The sequence below is a fragment of the Polypterus senegalus genome, chromosome 2, assembly GCF_016835505.1.
Source record: "Polypterus senegalus isolate Bchr_013 chromosome 2, ASM1683550v1, whole genome shotgun sequence".
NCBI lineage: Eukaryota > Metazoa > Chordata > Cladistia > Polypteriformes > Polypteridae > Polypterus > Polypterus senegalus.
In genome coordinates this window covers 55,522,304-55,540,853 of record NC_053155.1, presented here as the reverse complement: position 1 = coordinate 55,540,853, position 18,550 = coordinate 55,522,304, and the positions used below count along the sequence as shown (strand labels likewise).

General features: G+C 39.4%; 1 protein-coding gene across 2 annotated transcripts; it reads right to left on the bottom strand.

Moving 5' to 3' along the window:
- Positions 1-688: 688 nt before the first annotated feature.
- Positions 689-18,264, bottom strand: LOC120522933 (kelch-like protein 9). Of its 2 annotated transcripts, XM_039743725.1 has the most exons (7): positions 17,306-18,264; positions 9,458-9,569; positions 7,128-7,234; positions 6,909-6,978; positions 6,783-6,823; positions 3,393-3,533; positions 1,694-1,780 (listed from the first exon to the last, which is right to left on the bottom strand). In XM_039743725.1, exons 1-6 carry the CDS (start codon positions 18,224-18,226, stop codon positions 3,423-3,425), a joined length of 1,362 nt encoding a protein of 453 aa, XP_039599659.1. In that variant the 5' UTR covers positions 18,227-18,264; the 3' UTR covers positions 1,694-1,780; positions 3,393-3,422. The 2 variants fall into 2 exon arrangements, with proteins under 2 accessions (XP_039599658.1, XP_039599659.1); XM_039743724.1 differs by having other exon boundaries at positions 689-1,780; positions 6,783-6,978.
- Positions 18,265-18,550: the final 286 nt, after the last annotated feature.

The window sequence follows — 18,550 nt, the reverse complement described above, 5'->3', positions numbered from 1 at the left end:
TCAGTGTGGGAATTTTCTAACTCAGAAAATGTACTTTTAACCGGCTTTCATTTGACAGCATGTTCTTAAAGAACACCAATAAGTGCCTGGTGTCCACCTCATTGAAGATTTCCTCATGGTACATGCCAAGCAATGCCAGAGTTCTCCTCCTCTGACACCGATATGTCTTCGCTTGTAATAAGTATACATTTTCAAAGTAATGATTGCCTAACAACATATGAATACTACTGTAACGTAACACATTATACTTGGTTCATTTGTGTAAGTCATTTACCAAGTCCACCCTCTCGAAACTTGTAATAAATGTGTAATCTTCATCAGGACTTTAAAAACTACCAAAAATGATTAAAAAGTACCTGGGATCAGAAGCTTGTAGGCTGAGAATTTCACATTGTATGACTGTCCATCTTGAAGTTGTTCTCAAATCGGCTGCTGTGCTTAGGTCATCTACGTACCACAACAACGACTAGTTTAGGAATACAAAATAATCCCGTTATTGTTGAATACAAAGGAGATTCTGGGGGACTTGTAGTAGCTGTTGGCAAGCAGCCCAGGAGTAACAAGTAATAAATGGGAGTCCACAGGGAGAGTCCCAGTAATGACAAAAAAAGCACCAAGCCATACTGGTAAAAGTGTACAGAAATGTATGTTTGCTTCCCACTATGTAAAAAAGTACACTGCAAAAACCTGAAAGCTTCCATTTTTTAATTTTTAAATATTACAAAATACATTTATAACCAAAGAAAGGTTTGACCAAATGTTTCAGTGTAGCTTTGGTAAATCAAAGAAAGAATGAATGACTTGACTGGTTTATAACCGTACCTTTGCAGTGTTTTATAAATCACTATGTGAATGCTCAAATGTGTGTGTTTCGCTGGAGCCCTTTATCCACCCTTACCCTGAATTGCTGGATTTTTCTTTTTGGACGTGGCAGATCTGTAACATTTAGAATATTGTACTTTGAAGAATTCTGACTTGTTTAAATGTTTTTAAATATTTGTTACACTAGCTCACCAAGTCTTGCAAACTTCCGGATGTATACAGACGTCTTAAGAGATTCTAAAGACACTTAAAGTAATCTGTTCATATACAGATACAAACTCTTCACCTGCCTAACACTAATCTCCACTGGTATACAACAGCTAGCTTGTGAAATCGTTATATCAAAATGTTGATTTAGTGTCATCTAGTGGTCACAGTCATAATTAGTATTAACAACTGAATCGAATTGACATGGCAGAACAAGAAGTAAAAACATTGTGTAAATTTCAAAACATTTTGGGTCAGGTCACTGGGGGTCTTGGTGAAGAGTTCAATTCTCATTTTGCTGACATTTTACTTAAGACTGAGATCGTGGAGTTGTGCACTTCACCATCACATGCTTCCTTTCTCTCTTTCTTAAGAGGTGTCTTAGGTTTGTTTCTGCAGTGATGTCTGTGACTTTATGAAGGTGCTGTGACATTGTCATTATGGTAATGTGGGAGGAGAAGCGTTCCACTAGAAAGTCCAACTAGAGGTCTTGGCAGGTCAGGGCCTGCTTCCCATGTATCGTTTTCACAGTTGTACACATGAACACTGCTAAGAAAACCTTCATACCACCAGGAGAAGCCCCCTATTATATAAATCATATTGTCTAAGACAGTGGCACCATGTTGACTGTGTCCCACAGGTAGAGGGGATAGCTCCGTCCATTGGTTTGTTGAAGGACAATAACATTCGGTTACTTTGACATCAGAGTAGGAGCGACTCTGTCTATTTGTTCTTATAATCAAAACTCCACCTGTAAAAGTCAAAAGGTATGATTTACTTTAAATTCTACATATGAATGAATAATTGCCGACATGAAAACAAAATGTGCTAATGTAAAAATTCAGAAGCATCCCCTTACCAAGTTAACAACATTAACGCACAGATTCAGCTAGCTTTTCAAGCACACTCTTAGATTAGCTTAGCGCACATGGCGCTTCTCTGAGCCATTCTTGCCAATTAGAAATTATAAATAAATGTCCTAATAAACGGAATGAAACACGACTCTGAAATAAGACAGCAAAAAGTATGAACTGGCACAGTTACACTACAAAACTGTATCAAAGTGTATCACAGATACAGGAGTGACATTTGCACTCCAGCAGGTCTGGATCAAATGGTACCAATTCAGAAACATTTTATGTAAAATTAAAACATTCAAACAGCCTGTGATGCTGCCTCACAGCTCTAGGGTGCCATGTAGGCTATTCAGCTCACTCCACACTTCTTACAAATGTTACAAATACATGAGGATCCAAAACAACATAAAAATATTTTCATAATTTACTGGCCTATAAGAAGTTACTTTAGGAGTAATCTTTAGCATATATTTACGGTGACATGCCCGGCTGAAAGAAATGTTTTCATTTAATGGAATGTATTTTATTCTATGATTTTAAGCCTCAGAAATTTAATGTGGACCACCACAGGCACACTGAGTCACAAATTTCTTTACACTGACTTTTGCAGAGTACAATCCACAGATCAGTTATATTACAGTTACATGACAACATGCCAACAGCGTGCAGGAGCTAGTCTTGTGCCATAATGTGCATAAGGCATTATACTGCTATGCCAACATAAACGCTTGCGGCATGCACAGCACGTCATTTTCACATCAAGCTCCGTTTATCAATTAAACAAAGGTTTAGGGACCAGATACACAAGCCTAGGGGTGCTTCAGTGTGGAAACTCTATTCACAACAGTGACACATAGATGCCAGTTCTGGACTTGAACGATTGATACAACCCAAGCTTCAGACATTACAGCTTTCACATAAGTTTGGACATGTTGAAAAAGGACTTACTTTAGATGCTGCAAAGATTCCAGAGAAATTAAAATGGCACAGCCCTTTGACAACTCAATTTTCAATGTAATGTAAAACAAATGATTAACTGTCCATCCATGGTTATGTTATACTGTCAGAATTTATTTATTAACTTTCAATCTAAGGTAACAGCTCCATATTGATTCTTATCTCGGGTGTATTCTCGCCTTCCTTCATTCCTTTACTTATTTTCTGTCAGGACTGTAAGTCTATAGTGACAACACAGAGGCAAAGCAGGGCCCAGTATTTAATGGGATACAAGTCAACTAAAAAACACACAAAAAGGCATACAGTTCAGAGCTGCCAGTCAAACTAAACTCATCTCTTTTAGATTTTTCATGAAAAGTCCGGATGTGCAACCTACTGTACACATGGATGTTACTTTAGAGCTGTGAGGCAGCATGTGTGACCTCTCTCTATGTTGCCCCTATTTCCACATATTTCATATAAAAGAGACTTTCTCTTACCACTCCCACCACTTTAAAAGATTCTTACAGTAACAGTTTATCTGCCACTATGCTTCCATTCTCTACTTACCAATAACATATATCTTATCTCCAGCAGAAGTCATGCTATGGAAGCCACGAGCATACCGAAGTGGTGAGAGCACTTCCCACTTATTTTCTTGTTCACTATATCTGTATACGGAGTTTGAAAAAATTTCCCCTGATGAGCCACCTGTAAAATAAAAATGAAAAACATTATTTGATAAACAATAAAATATATACAAGAAACTAAACAAATCTTTTAAATCACTATAGTTTCTTTTTATAAATGTCAGAAAATCTATTTATTCACTGGCTTAATTCAACACAGCACTGCAGTGGGCTGGAGTCCATCCTTGCAACACTAAGTGCAAAACAGGAACCATCTTTGGACAGGGTGCCAGTCAGTTCAGTCCCAGAACACACCAACACGCACATGGAACTTCACTCATATGTGGCAGGTCATGTTTAGAGTCACCAAATGATCGAACATGGTGAGAAAGCCTGTGTGAATATGTAAAGAACATGCAAACTTACACAGCGAGAGGCTGAGCTACACAAATTATTACTATGCTGAGCATTATTCAGAAAAACAACCTCAGGTTGGTGTACTTCATTGGTTTAAACAACAAAAATGATTTTTGTATGCTTATTACAAGAGTCCCCCCTCTGTGCACCCTTTGATTTATTTCTGCTGATTCCAGGTTGATCTTCTAACTCCATCTAATCATTTTATCTCCTAAGTAGTTGCTATATCCATTATAATGTTTCAAATTTTAGGTATCTGTCCCTTATTACAAACTTCACTGAGACTGACTACCTTCTTAAATTTGCCCTTATTTGAAGACAAGTTATATTATGAAGCTGTTATAACTTAATGGCATTTGGTTTGATACAGTAGGTAAAAGTAAGATTAAAATTATAGTTTCTAGCATATGTCTAATCTTATATAACACTAAAGAAAGGCTCTGACTTCTCTGCACTATCTGGATATTGAACTGTGGTTAAGATGTAGGTCAATAATGTATATATTTAGGTTACTGTCACATTAATGTAGGCATTCCTCACTCACACACACACACACACACATATACATATATATATATATATATATATATATATATATATATATATATATACACACACACATAGTGTACTTATTCAAAAGCCCCTTGTCACATATTCAAAAGTAAAAAAAAAAACAAAAAAAACATACAAAATAATAATTTACCAATATACTGCTAAACAGTACAGTCATCAAAAGGTAGACTTAAAAGATATCTTAAAGTCAGCATCAAAAACTAAATATTAAAAGAAATACAAATGAATATTAGTAAATTTCACATTTTTGTTCAATGAGAAAAGTGCTAGTGTATTGTATATAAGTAATCAATAAGATTTATGATGACAACTACTTCAAAAAAGTGACATTCAGAAGTTAAATTATAGTGGTCTATCGGTTAGCCCCAAGTGCGGGGTGCACATCTGCTTAGATACCATGTAAAGTCCAAGCTAGATTAACTGAAAATTAAAAATTTGGCCTTATGATAGATAGATAGATAGTGTGGAAAGCAGCCCGGACACAGACAGACGGACATCATGTTAAAGTCCAACACACATTTATTTACAATAATATTAAAGTGCACAACCCAGTGCCACAGCACCAATCACCCCAACAGTCCAGGCCACCACACAATGCCTTTCCTCTCTTCAGGCCGCCTCTTTCCTCTCCCAGACCTCGTCCTCTTCCACCCGACTCCTGCCCTGAATGAAGGGAGGCGGCCCCTTTTATGTCCCCCCGGATGTGCTCCAGGTGTGCTCTGACATTCTTCCACCGACACGCCCCAGTGTGGCAGAAGTGCCGGCTCTATCCCCAGAAGCACTCCAGGTGTCCCTGCCCCTCTTCCCTTCAACACTTCCTGGTGTGGCGGAAGTGCTGAGGTCCGGGGCTTTCCAGGCATTGGGGCACCCCCTGGCGGTGACCACGGGCCCCTGCAGGGTTGAGGGTTGAGCTTCAAAGCTCTGCACCTGTGGCCCCCAAACCAACCAGGACGTACACCCCCTCGTGGTCTGGAGGAGGCACAAGCCCTCCTCCGGTCCTCCTGGGCGTCCTGGCTGGGTACCACCCCCAGCCGCGTGCCACAATAGATACTTTATTAATCCCAAGGAGAAATTCACATACTCCTGCAGCAGCATACTGATACAAAAAAACAATATTAAATTAAAGAGTGATAACAATGAAAGTATAACAGACAGACAATAACTTTGTATAATGTTAACGTTTAACCCACCAGGTAAGTGTGGGGGACGAACGATCTCCTCAGTCTGTCAGTGGAGGAGGACGATGACAGCAGTCTGTCGCTGAAGCTGCTCCTCTGTTTGGAGATGATCCTGTTCAGTGGATGCAGTGGACTATGTGAGGGTGAGTTGGCCCTAGAGAAAACCTGTGCCTTCATTTGGGCCTTTTGACGATTCTGCCATGATAGGCTCCAAATCCTTGTGAATCTGAATTGGTTTATGTGGCTTTGACAAAGTTATGTTAAAAATATTTTGTGTGAGAATAAATTGTACTTGTGGCTTGAATATAATGAACAGGCATGGAAAATGCACTAAATGATCTGAAAGGTGAAGCACAAAGCACTGAACAAGTGCAAGCTGCAAGTTTTATATTTCTGAAGACACTCTGAAGTTATCCAAAAAAGCTATTAAAAAGTAAGAGATTATCAGGATAACTTACCTAACTAACTAAATAAGATTTTAACTAAACTAATGCATTGTACTAATACCAGGAAAGACGAGATTATTTATTTTAAACATTAAAAATATTTAATCTATAAACTTGTGTATTTTTCTGCCTCAGTTGTATATCTTAAATTACTATAGAAACTAAAAGATACAATAATTACACGGCAGTATGGCTTAGCACTCTTGCCACAGAGCTCCAGAGACCATCTTGCTCTTCTCAGCCCGAGTACTGTATGAACATGGGAATAATTTTGAAGAGACAAAGCCATTCCGCTCAAAATGCTGCAGTTCGACATTTGCTAACTTCTAACTAACCTCTCCACAATATCAATTCCTGATTGGAAAGTCCCAGAGCACTATTACCTATTGTACTACATGGTAACCACTGCTAACTGTGTGAAGAATACATTTGTAATGTTTGTGGAAAGTTTATGTTTAGCCAGCCTAATATGTGAAGGTGTGACTGAGTGGCTTGGCATAAGTGCATGTGGGTATATACATAGGCGGATCCTGTGAAACACTGGTATTCTGCCCACATTTGTTTCCTGTCCTTTGGTTTCTTGTCATGTGTTAAAAAGGAATTTATAAATAAACATGACTAGATTGATCAGACCAAGAGATCTGATTAGAACATTTTTATAATGTAAAGATAAACCGTAGTAAATAGAGGAAAACAAATCAAATCCAATTCTCTTACCAGATACATAGAGCTTGTTCTGGTGCACCGTTCCAGCATGGCTAGAGAGTGGACAAGGCAAAGTCTTAATGTATGTCCACTTATTCTCAGTAAGACTGTAGCGTTCAGCTGAAAACAATATCCCACCTTCTCCTCTGCCTCCTACTGCGTAAATGTGACCATGCAGAGCACTGCAATGAAATCGTCGACGGCGTACCTTGGAAAAGAACAGTTCATTTAGAAATCTTTACATCTTTGAAATGTCAAGACAGTATCCCTTGTAGAATTATATGACAAGATTAATTGCAACTTTTTAATATTTCTAGAACATTTAATTATATGTTGGTATTTTTGTTTATAACTTACATTCATGTCTGTAAGGCGTGCCCACTGGTTAAAACGAGGGTCATAACGGTGTACAGATGCTGTAGCCTCTTCCTCATGACTACCACTCTGCAAGGAATTCTGCCCCCCTCAAAAAAATAAGTAAGAACACACTTTACATGCAGATTGAAGGTGATGTTTCACTTAATTTTTATGGAAGTTAAATACTTACAATTAAAAGTAAAATAGAAAAAAAGTCTATGGCTGAAATGTCCAAGAGGAGATTACCTGATACAGATGAGTAAGAACTTACTAATGTGGGAAAGGAATCTACAGACAAACACTCTCACAGATTTTACAATGATACTATCAGTGAGGCGCATGCAGCGCACGTCCAGGCTAGAAGATACAAACGGTACAGTGGATCAAGTTGTAAGAAACATGGCAGAGCTCATCTGCACCCAGGAGGATCTACAGAAAAATGACAGCTCAAGTGAAGCATCACACAGGCACAACATGCTTTACTTCACTTGTTGAGAAATTAATTGCTGGAAAAAGATGGGAAAACACGAACTACCTCAATGAAGCTTTTTTGTACTCCTGTACAACTGGTAATATTGATGTCTAAAATCAATCTGTGCAACAAACCTCTTTCTGTCATATTCCCCAATTGTAACTGGGTCACAATGCACTGAACCGGCCATGCTTGCCAAAATGACCCATGAGACTGTAATTCTGTAACACCGTATTCAATAAGTGAAAAAAATGTTAACCAAGCGCCTCTCCATCTTTTTACTTACTGGTTGGCAACATCAGGTATAAAGCCTTAATCAAACCTGGAGAGGGTCCTAGCACCTTGGAGACAAAACACATTCATACACAAACATACAGGTTTAATACAGAGACATGCATCAATGGATATTTGTAGATTATTGTCAAAAACAGTGTAAAATCAAAAGAATTATAGCATTTCATTTTGGGGAATGTTATATATTATATTTATATATTATATTGTCAGCATGTTAGTAATTTAAGATTTTACATATACACTTCAAATATTATACATTGTCATGGATGGATTGGCATCCTGACTGTCATGGATCTTGTTACTACCTTGTTACTTGGCTGGGAGGACGAGATGATGGATGTTCTGGAAGAAAGGCAGGCATTCCCTGTCTCAGCCAAGAGGCTTGCACAGAATACCAGCATGGTGTTAGAAACAGATGGACGGGGTCCCAGTAAGTAAGGGATAAAAGTCCCTTACCTGGCAAGAAGGCTAATACAATAGACAAGACTGCATAACGGATGAATGATCCTGAATGTGATGGTAAAGATGAAGTGGAAGGCTGCCTCCCATCTGCATCTCATTCCACACTACACAAGGAGGTAACATTTCTCTTAGTGAGCACCATTTGGATACCTTCAGCATTGGTGCTGTGGCTCCATAGGCCTGCCAAGTTGGGTTCCATGAGTGCTGCCAGGAGGAGCTTTCAAAAGAGGGAACCCCTGTCTCAAGGTGGTTCCACCTGACCTAGAAAGTGCTTCCTGGAAACTATTGTTTGGCACTGGAAGTACCCCTGAGTCAGGAGTCAGGGGACAAAGCTCACCTGGGAGGAGTGGAGGTGGAAAAAGAGACAGAATTGTATTGGCCTATTTATACAAGGTATTATATGCAAATAAAGACAATTAAATGCAGGACTGTTGCTGTGTGGTTGTATTTGTGGTTCAGGTGTTTGTGGCCACTATGTGGCCTAAAAGTGCAACGACTTTATGTGACTTTTTTTTTTCCATGCTTTAAATTGGGCTTATTTTAAAACCTACATATATATGTTTGGCATCATTGTTTTCAGAATTTATCGAACTTTATTGTGATGTTGTTAGTTTTTTTTACATTCTTATTCTGTTTTTAAATTATAAACTAAAAAATATCAAGAACTCACATCTCGCGAGACGGGACTTTGTGCCAAAAGAATTAAGAGTAAGAGAAAGAGTAGATGACAAAGACAGCTGCTGTACAGGCTTTTAAATGTTTGAAGCGCCACACAAGATGTACATCAAACAGCAGCAGTAGAGGTGGAGCCGTGGTGGGGGCAGTGGCAGCAGCAATCCAGCAGTTGATTGAGCAAAGAGGAGGTAAAAAAACTATTTGTTTCCCATTGTATCACCGTTTAAGAGGGGGTTTTGGAGAAGCGACCGCGTCTCTTTGGTGTGCGTTCAGCCCCCCTCTTCACAACACGAGCAGCAAAGACACAAAGTGGCTGGTGCATAGCGCAGGCAAGGCGGGGTTGGCCCCCTAGTGTGTGTGTGTGTGTATATATATATATACATACATATACATGCATACACACGTATTTTATACTTTCATATCCTACCTATAATATACAAGTAGTCATCAAGTACCAGTGAACAGTGATTGTATTTTGCCTCTGCCTGTGTAATAGTTCTCCAGGAATTGTGCTCAATATCCTCATCATTTGTCAGAATCTAAGGAAAAAAATAAAAAGAAATAACACCAATAACTTCCTTTATTTAAATCAGTGAATACAGAACACTGATCTTTACTAACTGAATAGTCTCCTGATTGATGAATATAGCAGACCAACACATTACCAATGATGTCAAAGGGAAATTCAAATAAGCTAAGGCATGCATTCAAGAAATTCACGTCACACTTAACTGTCTTAGACACTTGTCTCAGCCATCTTCTTGGTGTACTGCTAAGCTTTCTAGTAAAGGGTTAAGTTGAGAGTCTCTTTGATGTTCTATTAATGCAAAAATATGTATTCATAAGGAATTTTTTGGATAAGTGTATAATGCCTGTGGTTACACTTTCCTTGCCTACAGTAATTATTAAGACTCTGACACAGCTTGCACTGTAAATATGTATTAATGCAGGATGTAGTGTTATAAATTGAACAACAACTAGTGGTTTCTTTATATTTCTAAGCAATACTACATAACAAGGTATTATCCTTCTTGTTTAGTGACAGTACATTACATCAACAACCCCAGAATTAGAAGTGTCAAACTGTTTTTCAGGACCTTGTGGAGCTGGACAGTGTGTCTCTCATGATTCTGAGGTGGTAGGCAGGAATAAGGAGCCCCAACAGGCCACCTCAAAACCAGTTCCCAGAAAGAGAGAGGTAGTGGTAGTTGGGGACTCAATCATTAGGGGGATTGAAGCGCAGGTTTGCTCCAGAGACAGAATCTCACATGGTGTGTTGACTTCTGGGTGCACAGGTGAGGGACCTCCCTGGAAGGGTGGGTAAGCCCTTGGCCAGAACGGGGGTGGATCTAGTTATCATTGTCCATGTTGGAACAAATGACATACATAAAGGTAGTCTGTCAGTTCTACAATACAAATTCAAAGAGTTAAGTGTCAGGCAGTGGAGCAGAACTGACAAGGTAGTCTTCTCTGAGGTTCTGCCTGTGCCACACGCCGGTCCAGGTAAGACACACGAGATTAGAAGGCTTAACATGTGGCTCAAATCTTGGTGCAGGGCAGAAAGGTATAGGTTTATGGGGCATTGGGACTCTTTTTGGAAAAGATGAGACCTGTTCCACCACGACAGATTACATCTGAACTGGAGGGGCACCAATGTATTGGGGAGGTGTATGAGTAGACTAGTCGAGGATTATTTAAACAAGGGAATTCTGGGGCAGGGAGTTTAGGACAGGCCAGGTGTAGAACTATACGTGGAGGAACAAACAACAGTGTAGGAATAAAAATGAGTAGTAATGTACAGTAAATTCTAACCCAACATTAAAAAATAAAAGGAGTAACACATTAAAAATAGCTGGCCTTAATACTAGAAGTATCAAAAATAAGAAAAGTGAGTTGGAGCTGTAATAACAAATAATTTACAAAAAACAAAGTAAATAAAACTAAATAACAAAGATGGGATGAATGTAACATAGAGGGATACACATTTTTAGGAAGGTTAGACAGAACAGAAAAGGAGATGGAGTTACTGTCCTCTTCAATTGGATGATGAGCCCCATCTTAGTGAGGACATGTGGCTTTGCCTAAAAAAGCATTAGAGAAAAAGGCCTAATTTTAAGTGTGGTATAGACCACCCAATGCAGGCAGTAACTGCAGCACACATCTTTTCAGTAATTTTAAAAAGGCAATTTTACAAGGGGATATTATAGTCATGTAGGACTTTTAATTATCCGAATATGAACTAGGATAACCTTGCAAATGGAGGGGTAGAAGAGCTGGATTTTTAGAAATAATCAAAGAAACTGCAAAGGAAAAAAACAGCTTTATAAAGCATATAAGATTAATAACTCCAAAGTGAATTGTGGGGCATGTGAGAACATGAGGGCAACCATTAAGAAGGATATCAGGGAGGCTGAAAGACAGTTGGAGAGGAATATAGCAGATAAGGTGAAAGAAGACCCTAAGAGATTCTTTCAGTATTTTAGTAGTAAAAGACTGCGGTGGGTTGGCACCCTGCCCGGGACTGGTTCCTGCCTTGTGCCCCGTATTGGCTGGGATTGGCTCCAGCAGACCCCCGTGACCCTGCAGACCCCCTGTGTTCGGATTCAGCGGGTTGGAAAATGGATGGATAGTAGTAAAAGAACAGTCAAGGAGCAGGTGAAGTGCATCAGAAACAGTAAAGGGAATTAAAAGATACAGACAGTGAAATAGCAGTCGTTCTAAACTTTTATTTGTCTGAAGTCTTCACAAGTGAGGAGGTGGTTAACCTCTGAGCGGTAAACGTGACTACTAAGGAGGTACTGAAGGATTTGGAAATTGTAGAGGGAGAAGTGCTGCTCAGATTAAATAAGACGAAATCAAACAAATCACCAGGCCAAGATAATGCTTACCCTTGAGTTCTTAGGGTGGCTAGCGAGTACATTTATAAACCCTTGACGCATATTTTTAGGCAGTGACTGAACACTGGGGAGATTCCGAACGACTGAAAAATATTACTCTGTTATATAAAAATGGTCACCGGGCATATCCAAGCACCTACAGGCCAGTAAGCTTAACATATATCACAGGAACAGAATGGAAGGAATTATTAAGGATAAGATTGAGCAGAACATGGCAAGTACTGGAATTTTTCTGAACAGTCAGCATGGGTTCAGAAGAGGGAGGTCGTGTTTTACTAACATGCTTGAATTCTATGAGGAAGCAACAAAAGGATACGATCAAAGTGGAGCTTGTGATATTATTTATCTGGACTCTCAGAAAGCATTCGATAAAGTGCCACATGAGAGATTGGGCATCAAACTAGAAGCTGGAGTTCAGGGTAATGTTTTTAGATGGGTGCAGAATTGGCTCAGACACAGGAAGCAGAGGGTGATGGTGCGAGGAACCTCATCAGAACTGGCCGATGAACATTTGTGCATGGATTAAATTACTGTATACTAACCCAGAAGCTTCAGTTTGCATCAATAACATTTGCTCAGACTACTTTAAACTAGAACGTGGCACAAGACAAGGATGCCCTTTGTCACCACTGCTGTTTGCAATTGCCATTGAACCACTGGCAATACATTGTCGAAATACCGATCAGATAAAGGGGATTAGCAGAGAAGGACTGGAACAGAAAATCTCATTATATGCAGATGACATGGTACTGTATATATCGGACCCAGAAAATTCTGTGCCTGCAGTCTTAGCAGCACTCACAGAATTTCAAAAGCTCTCTGGTCTCAGAATTAATCTGAATAAAAGTGTACTCTTTCCAGTGAATTCGCAAGCATATAATATTAGATTAGACACCCTTCCTTTTATCATTGCAGAACAGTTTAAATACCTCGGGGTAAACATCACAAGTAAACATAAAGCTCTTTATCAACAAAATTTATGTCTGCATGGAAAAAATTAAACAAGACTTGCATAGATGGTCAACCCTTCATCTCACACTAGCTGGAAGAATTAACACTGTTAAGATGAATATTCTTCCTAAGCTCCTTTTTTTATTTCAAAACATACCAATATACATTAATAAATCGTTTTTTAAGCAATTAGATTCAACAATAACCTCATTTATTTGGAATTCTAAACATCCACGCATCAAAAGAGCGACTCTACAAAGACAAAAGGTAGAAGGCGGTATGGCTCTACCTAACTTCCAGTTTTATTACTGGGCGCAAATATACAGTCGATAAGAACCTGGACACAAATAGAAGAACATACACAGGCATGGACCGCAATAGAAGTAAAATCCTGCAGTACTTCTTTGTATTCCTTGCTTTGTGCTCCAATAAACACACGTTATCGGCAATACACTAATAACCCAATTGTGCTCCACTCACTTAGAATCTGGAACCAATGTAGAAAGCATTTTAAGACGGAGAAGCTTCTTTCTGTGGCACCCTGCAAAAGAACCACCTCTTTCAACCCTCACAAACATGTGCAGTTTTTAATATCTGGAAAAATTTGGAATTAACTTGCTTAGGATCTTTATATAGACAACGTCTTTGCATCCTATGAACAATTACATTCCAAATTTAACATTCCAGCTACAAATTTCTTTTACTATCTTCAAATCAGGAACTTTGTTAAACAGAACCTTCCAGATTTTCCTCATCTGCACCCTCATCCACGCTGGAAAATTTATTGCTCAATTTCAAGGAGTTAGACTCCATCTCTACAATATATAAAATCCTTTTACAATCCCTTCCTTTCAAAGATCCAAGAGGACACTGGGAAAATGACCTCTCAATTAATATATCAGAAAAGGAGTGGAAAGTAGCAATGCAGAGAATTCACTCGAGCTCCATATGTGCAAAGCATACAATTATACAACTCAAAATTATATATCGAGCACATCTGTCTCGACTAAAACTCTCCAAAATGTTTCCAGGACATGATCCAACCTGTGAACGCTGCAAATTAGCTCCAGCCTCACTAGGTCACATGTTCTGGGCCTGCACCAAATTAACATTATTCTGGACAAAAATTTTAATTACCTCTCAGACAGTCTTGGACTCACAATCCCTCCTAACCCATTAACAGCTGTGTTTGGGGTTCTTCCAGAGGGTCTTAAAGTGGAGAAGGACAAACAAATTGTGATTGCATTCACTACACTGTTGGCACGCAGACTTATTCTGATAAACTGGAAGAACCCAAACTCTCCTCTTTAAGTCAGTGGGAAACTGATGTGTTATATTATTTAAAATTGGAAAAATCAAATACTCAGTTAGAGGATCTGTGCAGACTTTTTCAAAACATGGCAGGATCTAATCAGTAATATTTTGAAATAAGTTTATAAAGCACAGAGAATTTGTTGATTTAGGTATTTTTAAAAGCCTTAAATTTTACACCGTTTGGCTTGCTCTCTCTCTCAAGGGTGGGGATCGATCTGTTCTTAGCATAATTCTTTTTTTTTTTTTTTGTAAAAATGTGATTGCTATGTATTGATTGTAATAAAATTAATAAAAAAAAAAAAAAAAAAAAAAAGAACTGGCCGATGTTAAGAGTGGTGTTCACGGGGGTCAGTGCTAGGGCCGCTGCTATTTTTAATAAATATAAATGATTTAGATAGGAATATAAGTAAAAAGCTTATTAAGTCTGCAGATGATACCAAGATAGGTAGATTAGCAGATAATTTGGAATCCGTTATATCATTACAGAAGGACTTGGATAGCATACAGGCTTGGGCAGATTTGTGGCCGGTGAAACTTAATGTCAGTAAATGTAAAGTATTACACATAGGAAGTAAAAATGTTAAGTTTGAATACAGAATGTGAGGTCTGAACATTGAGAGTACACCTTAGAAGAAGGACTTCGGAGTCATAGTGGACTCTATGCTATCAACTTACCCACAAATGTTCAGAAACCGTTAAGAAGGCAATCAGAATGTTACGTTATCTACAGTGCATCCGGAAAGTATTCACAGCGCATCACTTTTTCCACATTTTGTTATGTTACAGCCTTATTCCAAAATGGATTAAATTCATTTTTTTGCTCAGAATTCTACACACAACACCCCATAATGATAACGTGAAAAAAGTTTCCTTGAGGTTTTTGCAAATTTATTAAAAATAAAAAAACTAAGAAATCACATGTACATAAGACTGTTACTACTTATAAATAAAACTTGCAGCTGAAAGATCCTGTGGAAATGTATCAATTTGGGATACTATAAAATAATTCTTAAATCTAAGCACACGCACATCACTGGACAAACCATATTGTAAAAGTTGCCACTCTTTATCCAGGTGTACAAATTTCATCCATCCATCCATTTTCTAACCCGCTGAATCCGAACACAGAGTCACAGGGGGTCTGCTGGAGCCAATCCCAGCCAACTCAGGGCACAAGGCAGGAACCAGTCCCGGGCAGGGTGCCAACCCACCACAGGACACACACAAACACACACCACGGCCAATTTAGAATCACCAATCCACCTAACCTGCATGTCTTTGGACCGTGGGAGGAAACCCACACAGACACGGGGAGAACATGCCAACTCCACGCAGGGAGTGTACAAATGTATTTATTTTTTTTACTGTGCAACCTTTATTTACACAGAGGTGTTTATGGCATTCATTTTGATTCCTAAATTCTCTACAGAAAATGAATAGTAAAAAATAATCCTGCCCTAGATCTGCTTCTGAAACTCCAAATCAAAACTTAGAAGCACTAAAAATTAACAGAACTCTAAAGTGGATAAACAAGGATTTAAAAGATAATTTCTAAAAGATGTGTAGGGCAAATAAGTCCAGTTCGAACTGCAGGGCATATGAGAGCATGAGAGGAATTGTTTAGAAGGATTGTTTAAAAAGCTAAAATGTATTTACAGAGAAATATTGCAGAAAATACAAAAGGCCCTGAGATTCTTTCAGTATACAACAGTAAAAGATCAGTTAAGGAGGAGATGAAGTGTGTTACAAATGGTAAGGGTAGACTCACAAAATACAGAGAAAGAAACTGCAAAATGTTCTGAATTCATGCTCTTTTCCAAAGTTTTCACGTGCATAAAAGTTAATATAACACTTCTGGAACCTTCCAAACTCTACTTGATTTTTCATTTTATTTTTAACACGAGCTGCATGAATAGAAATGAAAAAGGTTTTGGTGGACTGAATTGACAGTTCTCATCATAATTGTTCCAATGTTCAATTTAACATTTAGATAGACAGATAGATACTTTATTAATCCCCAAGGGGAAAATTCACATACTCCAGCAGCAGCATACTGATATAAACAGCATTAATTAAATAAAAATGCAGTGCAAGTTAAATAATGCAGGGTGGAGAGTGTGAGGCAGGTCTAACAGTCTATAATCCTGTGTTGTGTTAACGTTTACCACCCAATCTTGAATTGAGATGTGCTTATGTTTTATCTTCTCTGCCTACCACAGTGGCATTGACTCTGTTTTTCTGTGTCTTAGTAAATTTAGCTTCACTTTTTACTTTTATGGACACTTTACATTTTTTTGTCCTCCACTGTGGCATGTGTTTGATCTTTCAAATTACACATTTTGATATTACTTTCCTATTCTTGCCTAGAGATGTAGTGCAAGTTCTTATACAAAATATAAATGACCCTGACCAGACGTTAGAAAATGGACAAAAAGCTGATAAAGAACAACTATGTTTTATGAAAAGGATAAAGTACCAAGCGCTGAAGGTAACACTGGTCCAAGGCATGCAGTATGGCCTATCTGTGAAGGCACCCGACTGTAAACCACCTTATTCACCTATAACTCATTCACTTAAAAAATATCAATCCATCCATTTTTAACTTGTTTAAATCTAGTTTGGGGTCAAGGGAAACTGCTGCCCAACACAGAAGCAAAACACATACTCAATCGTACAACTACACTTACTGACATATGGCCAATTTACTTTTAGAACTGAATTCTATATATGGTTCAATTCTTGGGAACTGTATCAGAAAGATATTAACTATTGAATGGTCCATCCACCCATCAGGTAGTATAAGAAATCCTCCCAAAGCTGTGCATGACACACAGCTAAATTGTGTCTGTGGCAGTAACCTACTGGCTATGTGCCCCATCTACTTGTAGAGCAGTTTCAGCCTGATGTGTGGTGCTGCCAAAATGATGCCTCCATTGTGACATTAGTGAAAATAGAAGGTTGTAGAATGGATGTTGTTGCTGATGTTGTTGTTGGGTGATGCTTGTCCTGTGCACACAGAAAATTACCCTTTACCTGTTCATGCTCTTGTCCCTTTTCCCCCTTTTAAAGACATTATCCTGCCTTGCTTCCCTGAGGACACCCTTTTTAAGTACCATTATTTCTTGGCAGCCCTGGCTCCCGTTAGTTTTGCCACACGTGGCCAGGACCCCCTTGCGCGTTGATCTTATCCTGAACCAGTTTTTAAATGGACCCTCTTCTTCGTGTCTCACTGCTGGGCCCGATAGCACGCTGATGTAACTCTCCGCTCCGGGGAACAACTTCAAAAGCGCGACGTCGTCATTTCCACCGCTGTCTTCAAAGTTATATCCCGGTGGGAAAATTAAGCCAAGGCGGACACTATCGACAAGACAATCCAAATAAGGAAGACGATTCTCCAGATCATGGCTCAGCCACCTCCAAGCTAGAGACATAATGGCTCTTTCGTTCATTCGGGGGCTAATATCGTCTCTCTGCAGTAGTGCCAACAACGAACAGGCGTCCAGCCGAAGCAATGACAGCTCGTGCCTTTCTAAAATGACATGTAGGTTTTGGGAAATGAATGACAAGCACGCCTCCTTCAAAGGAAGCAAGTCGTACTTTTCGGACAGCGTGAGAATCGTCAAGAAGTTGTCCGTCTCCAGAGCTCCCTGCAGCAGTCGGGCGCAGCACTCCGTGAGCTGCGCGATCTGCAAGTATGTCGCCGTGAGCAGCACGTCCTCCAGGCTGCTCGGGTCTGCGCTCAGCTGCGACGTGTACATGAAATGCAGGGCCACCTTCAGTCCCGACGCCGTGACTCCCTTCAGCTCTACTGCGCCCATATGCTTCTCCCGCATGTCCGCGGTAAACATAATCCTGAAATACGAGCTCGCGGCCGCCAACACGGACTTATGCGCTGCGAACGTCTCATTTTCCGCCACAAGTCGAATATCACAGAGACAATTAGCCTCCCACAGTTCCCGCAATCCGAGCTGCAATGCTGTTGGAAAGTCCTGACTGTACAGACAGTGCTTCCCCATTTCATCACGAGAAACCATGTTACTTCGTAAGTGCTGCTGTTAAACACATGGAAGGAACCGCGCCCACCGCCGGGGCGGGGGAGTCGTAGCGCAAAGTCTCTTGGGAAATGTAGTTGTAGCTGTCCGGCTTTCAAATGTCAGGTAAGAGCGATGTGCATTTCCCATGTCAAAATTGTTTGATAACACTCTATTTAAGTGCGTATTGTATTGGCAGAATAAAACAATTCGAAGAGAACACGAAAAAAGTAATCACAAGTTTAAAGGAATTACTAAGAATTTACAAGCGGTGGATTTATACTGTTAAACTAATGAAGCTTAAGCTTCAGGGCCCCAGAAACGATT

What these genes read in the sequence shown, in the direction of transcription:
- LOC120522933 (XM_039743724.1), bottom strand. Translation starts at nt 18,226, where the DNA reads ATGGTTTCTCGTGATGAAATGGGGAAGCACTGTCTGTACAGTCAGGAC. An exon ending in AGGGCTGCCAAGAAATAATG is followed by an intron (nt 9,570 to 17,305) that starts GTACTTAAAAAG and finishes TTTTTTCCTTAG; the next exon opens with ATTCTGACAAATGATGAGGA. An exon ending in GAACAAGCTCTATGTATCTG is followed by an intron (nt 3,534 to 6,782) that starts GTAAGAGAATTG and finishes TTTATTTTACAG; the next exon opens with GTGGCTCATCAGGGGAAATT.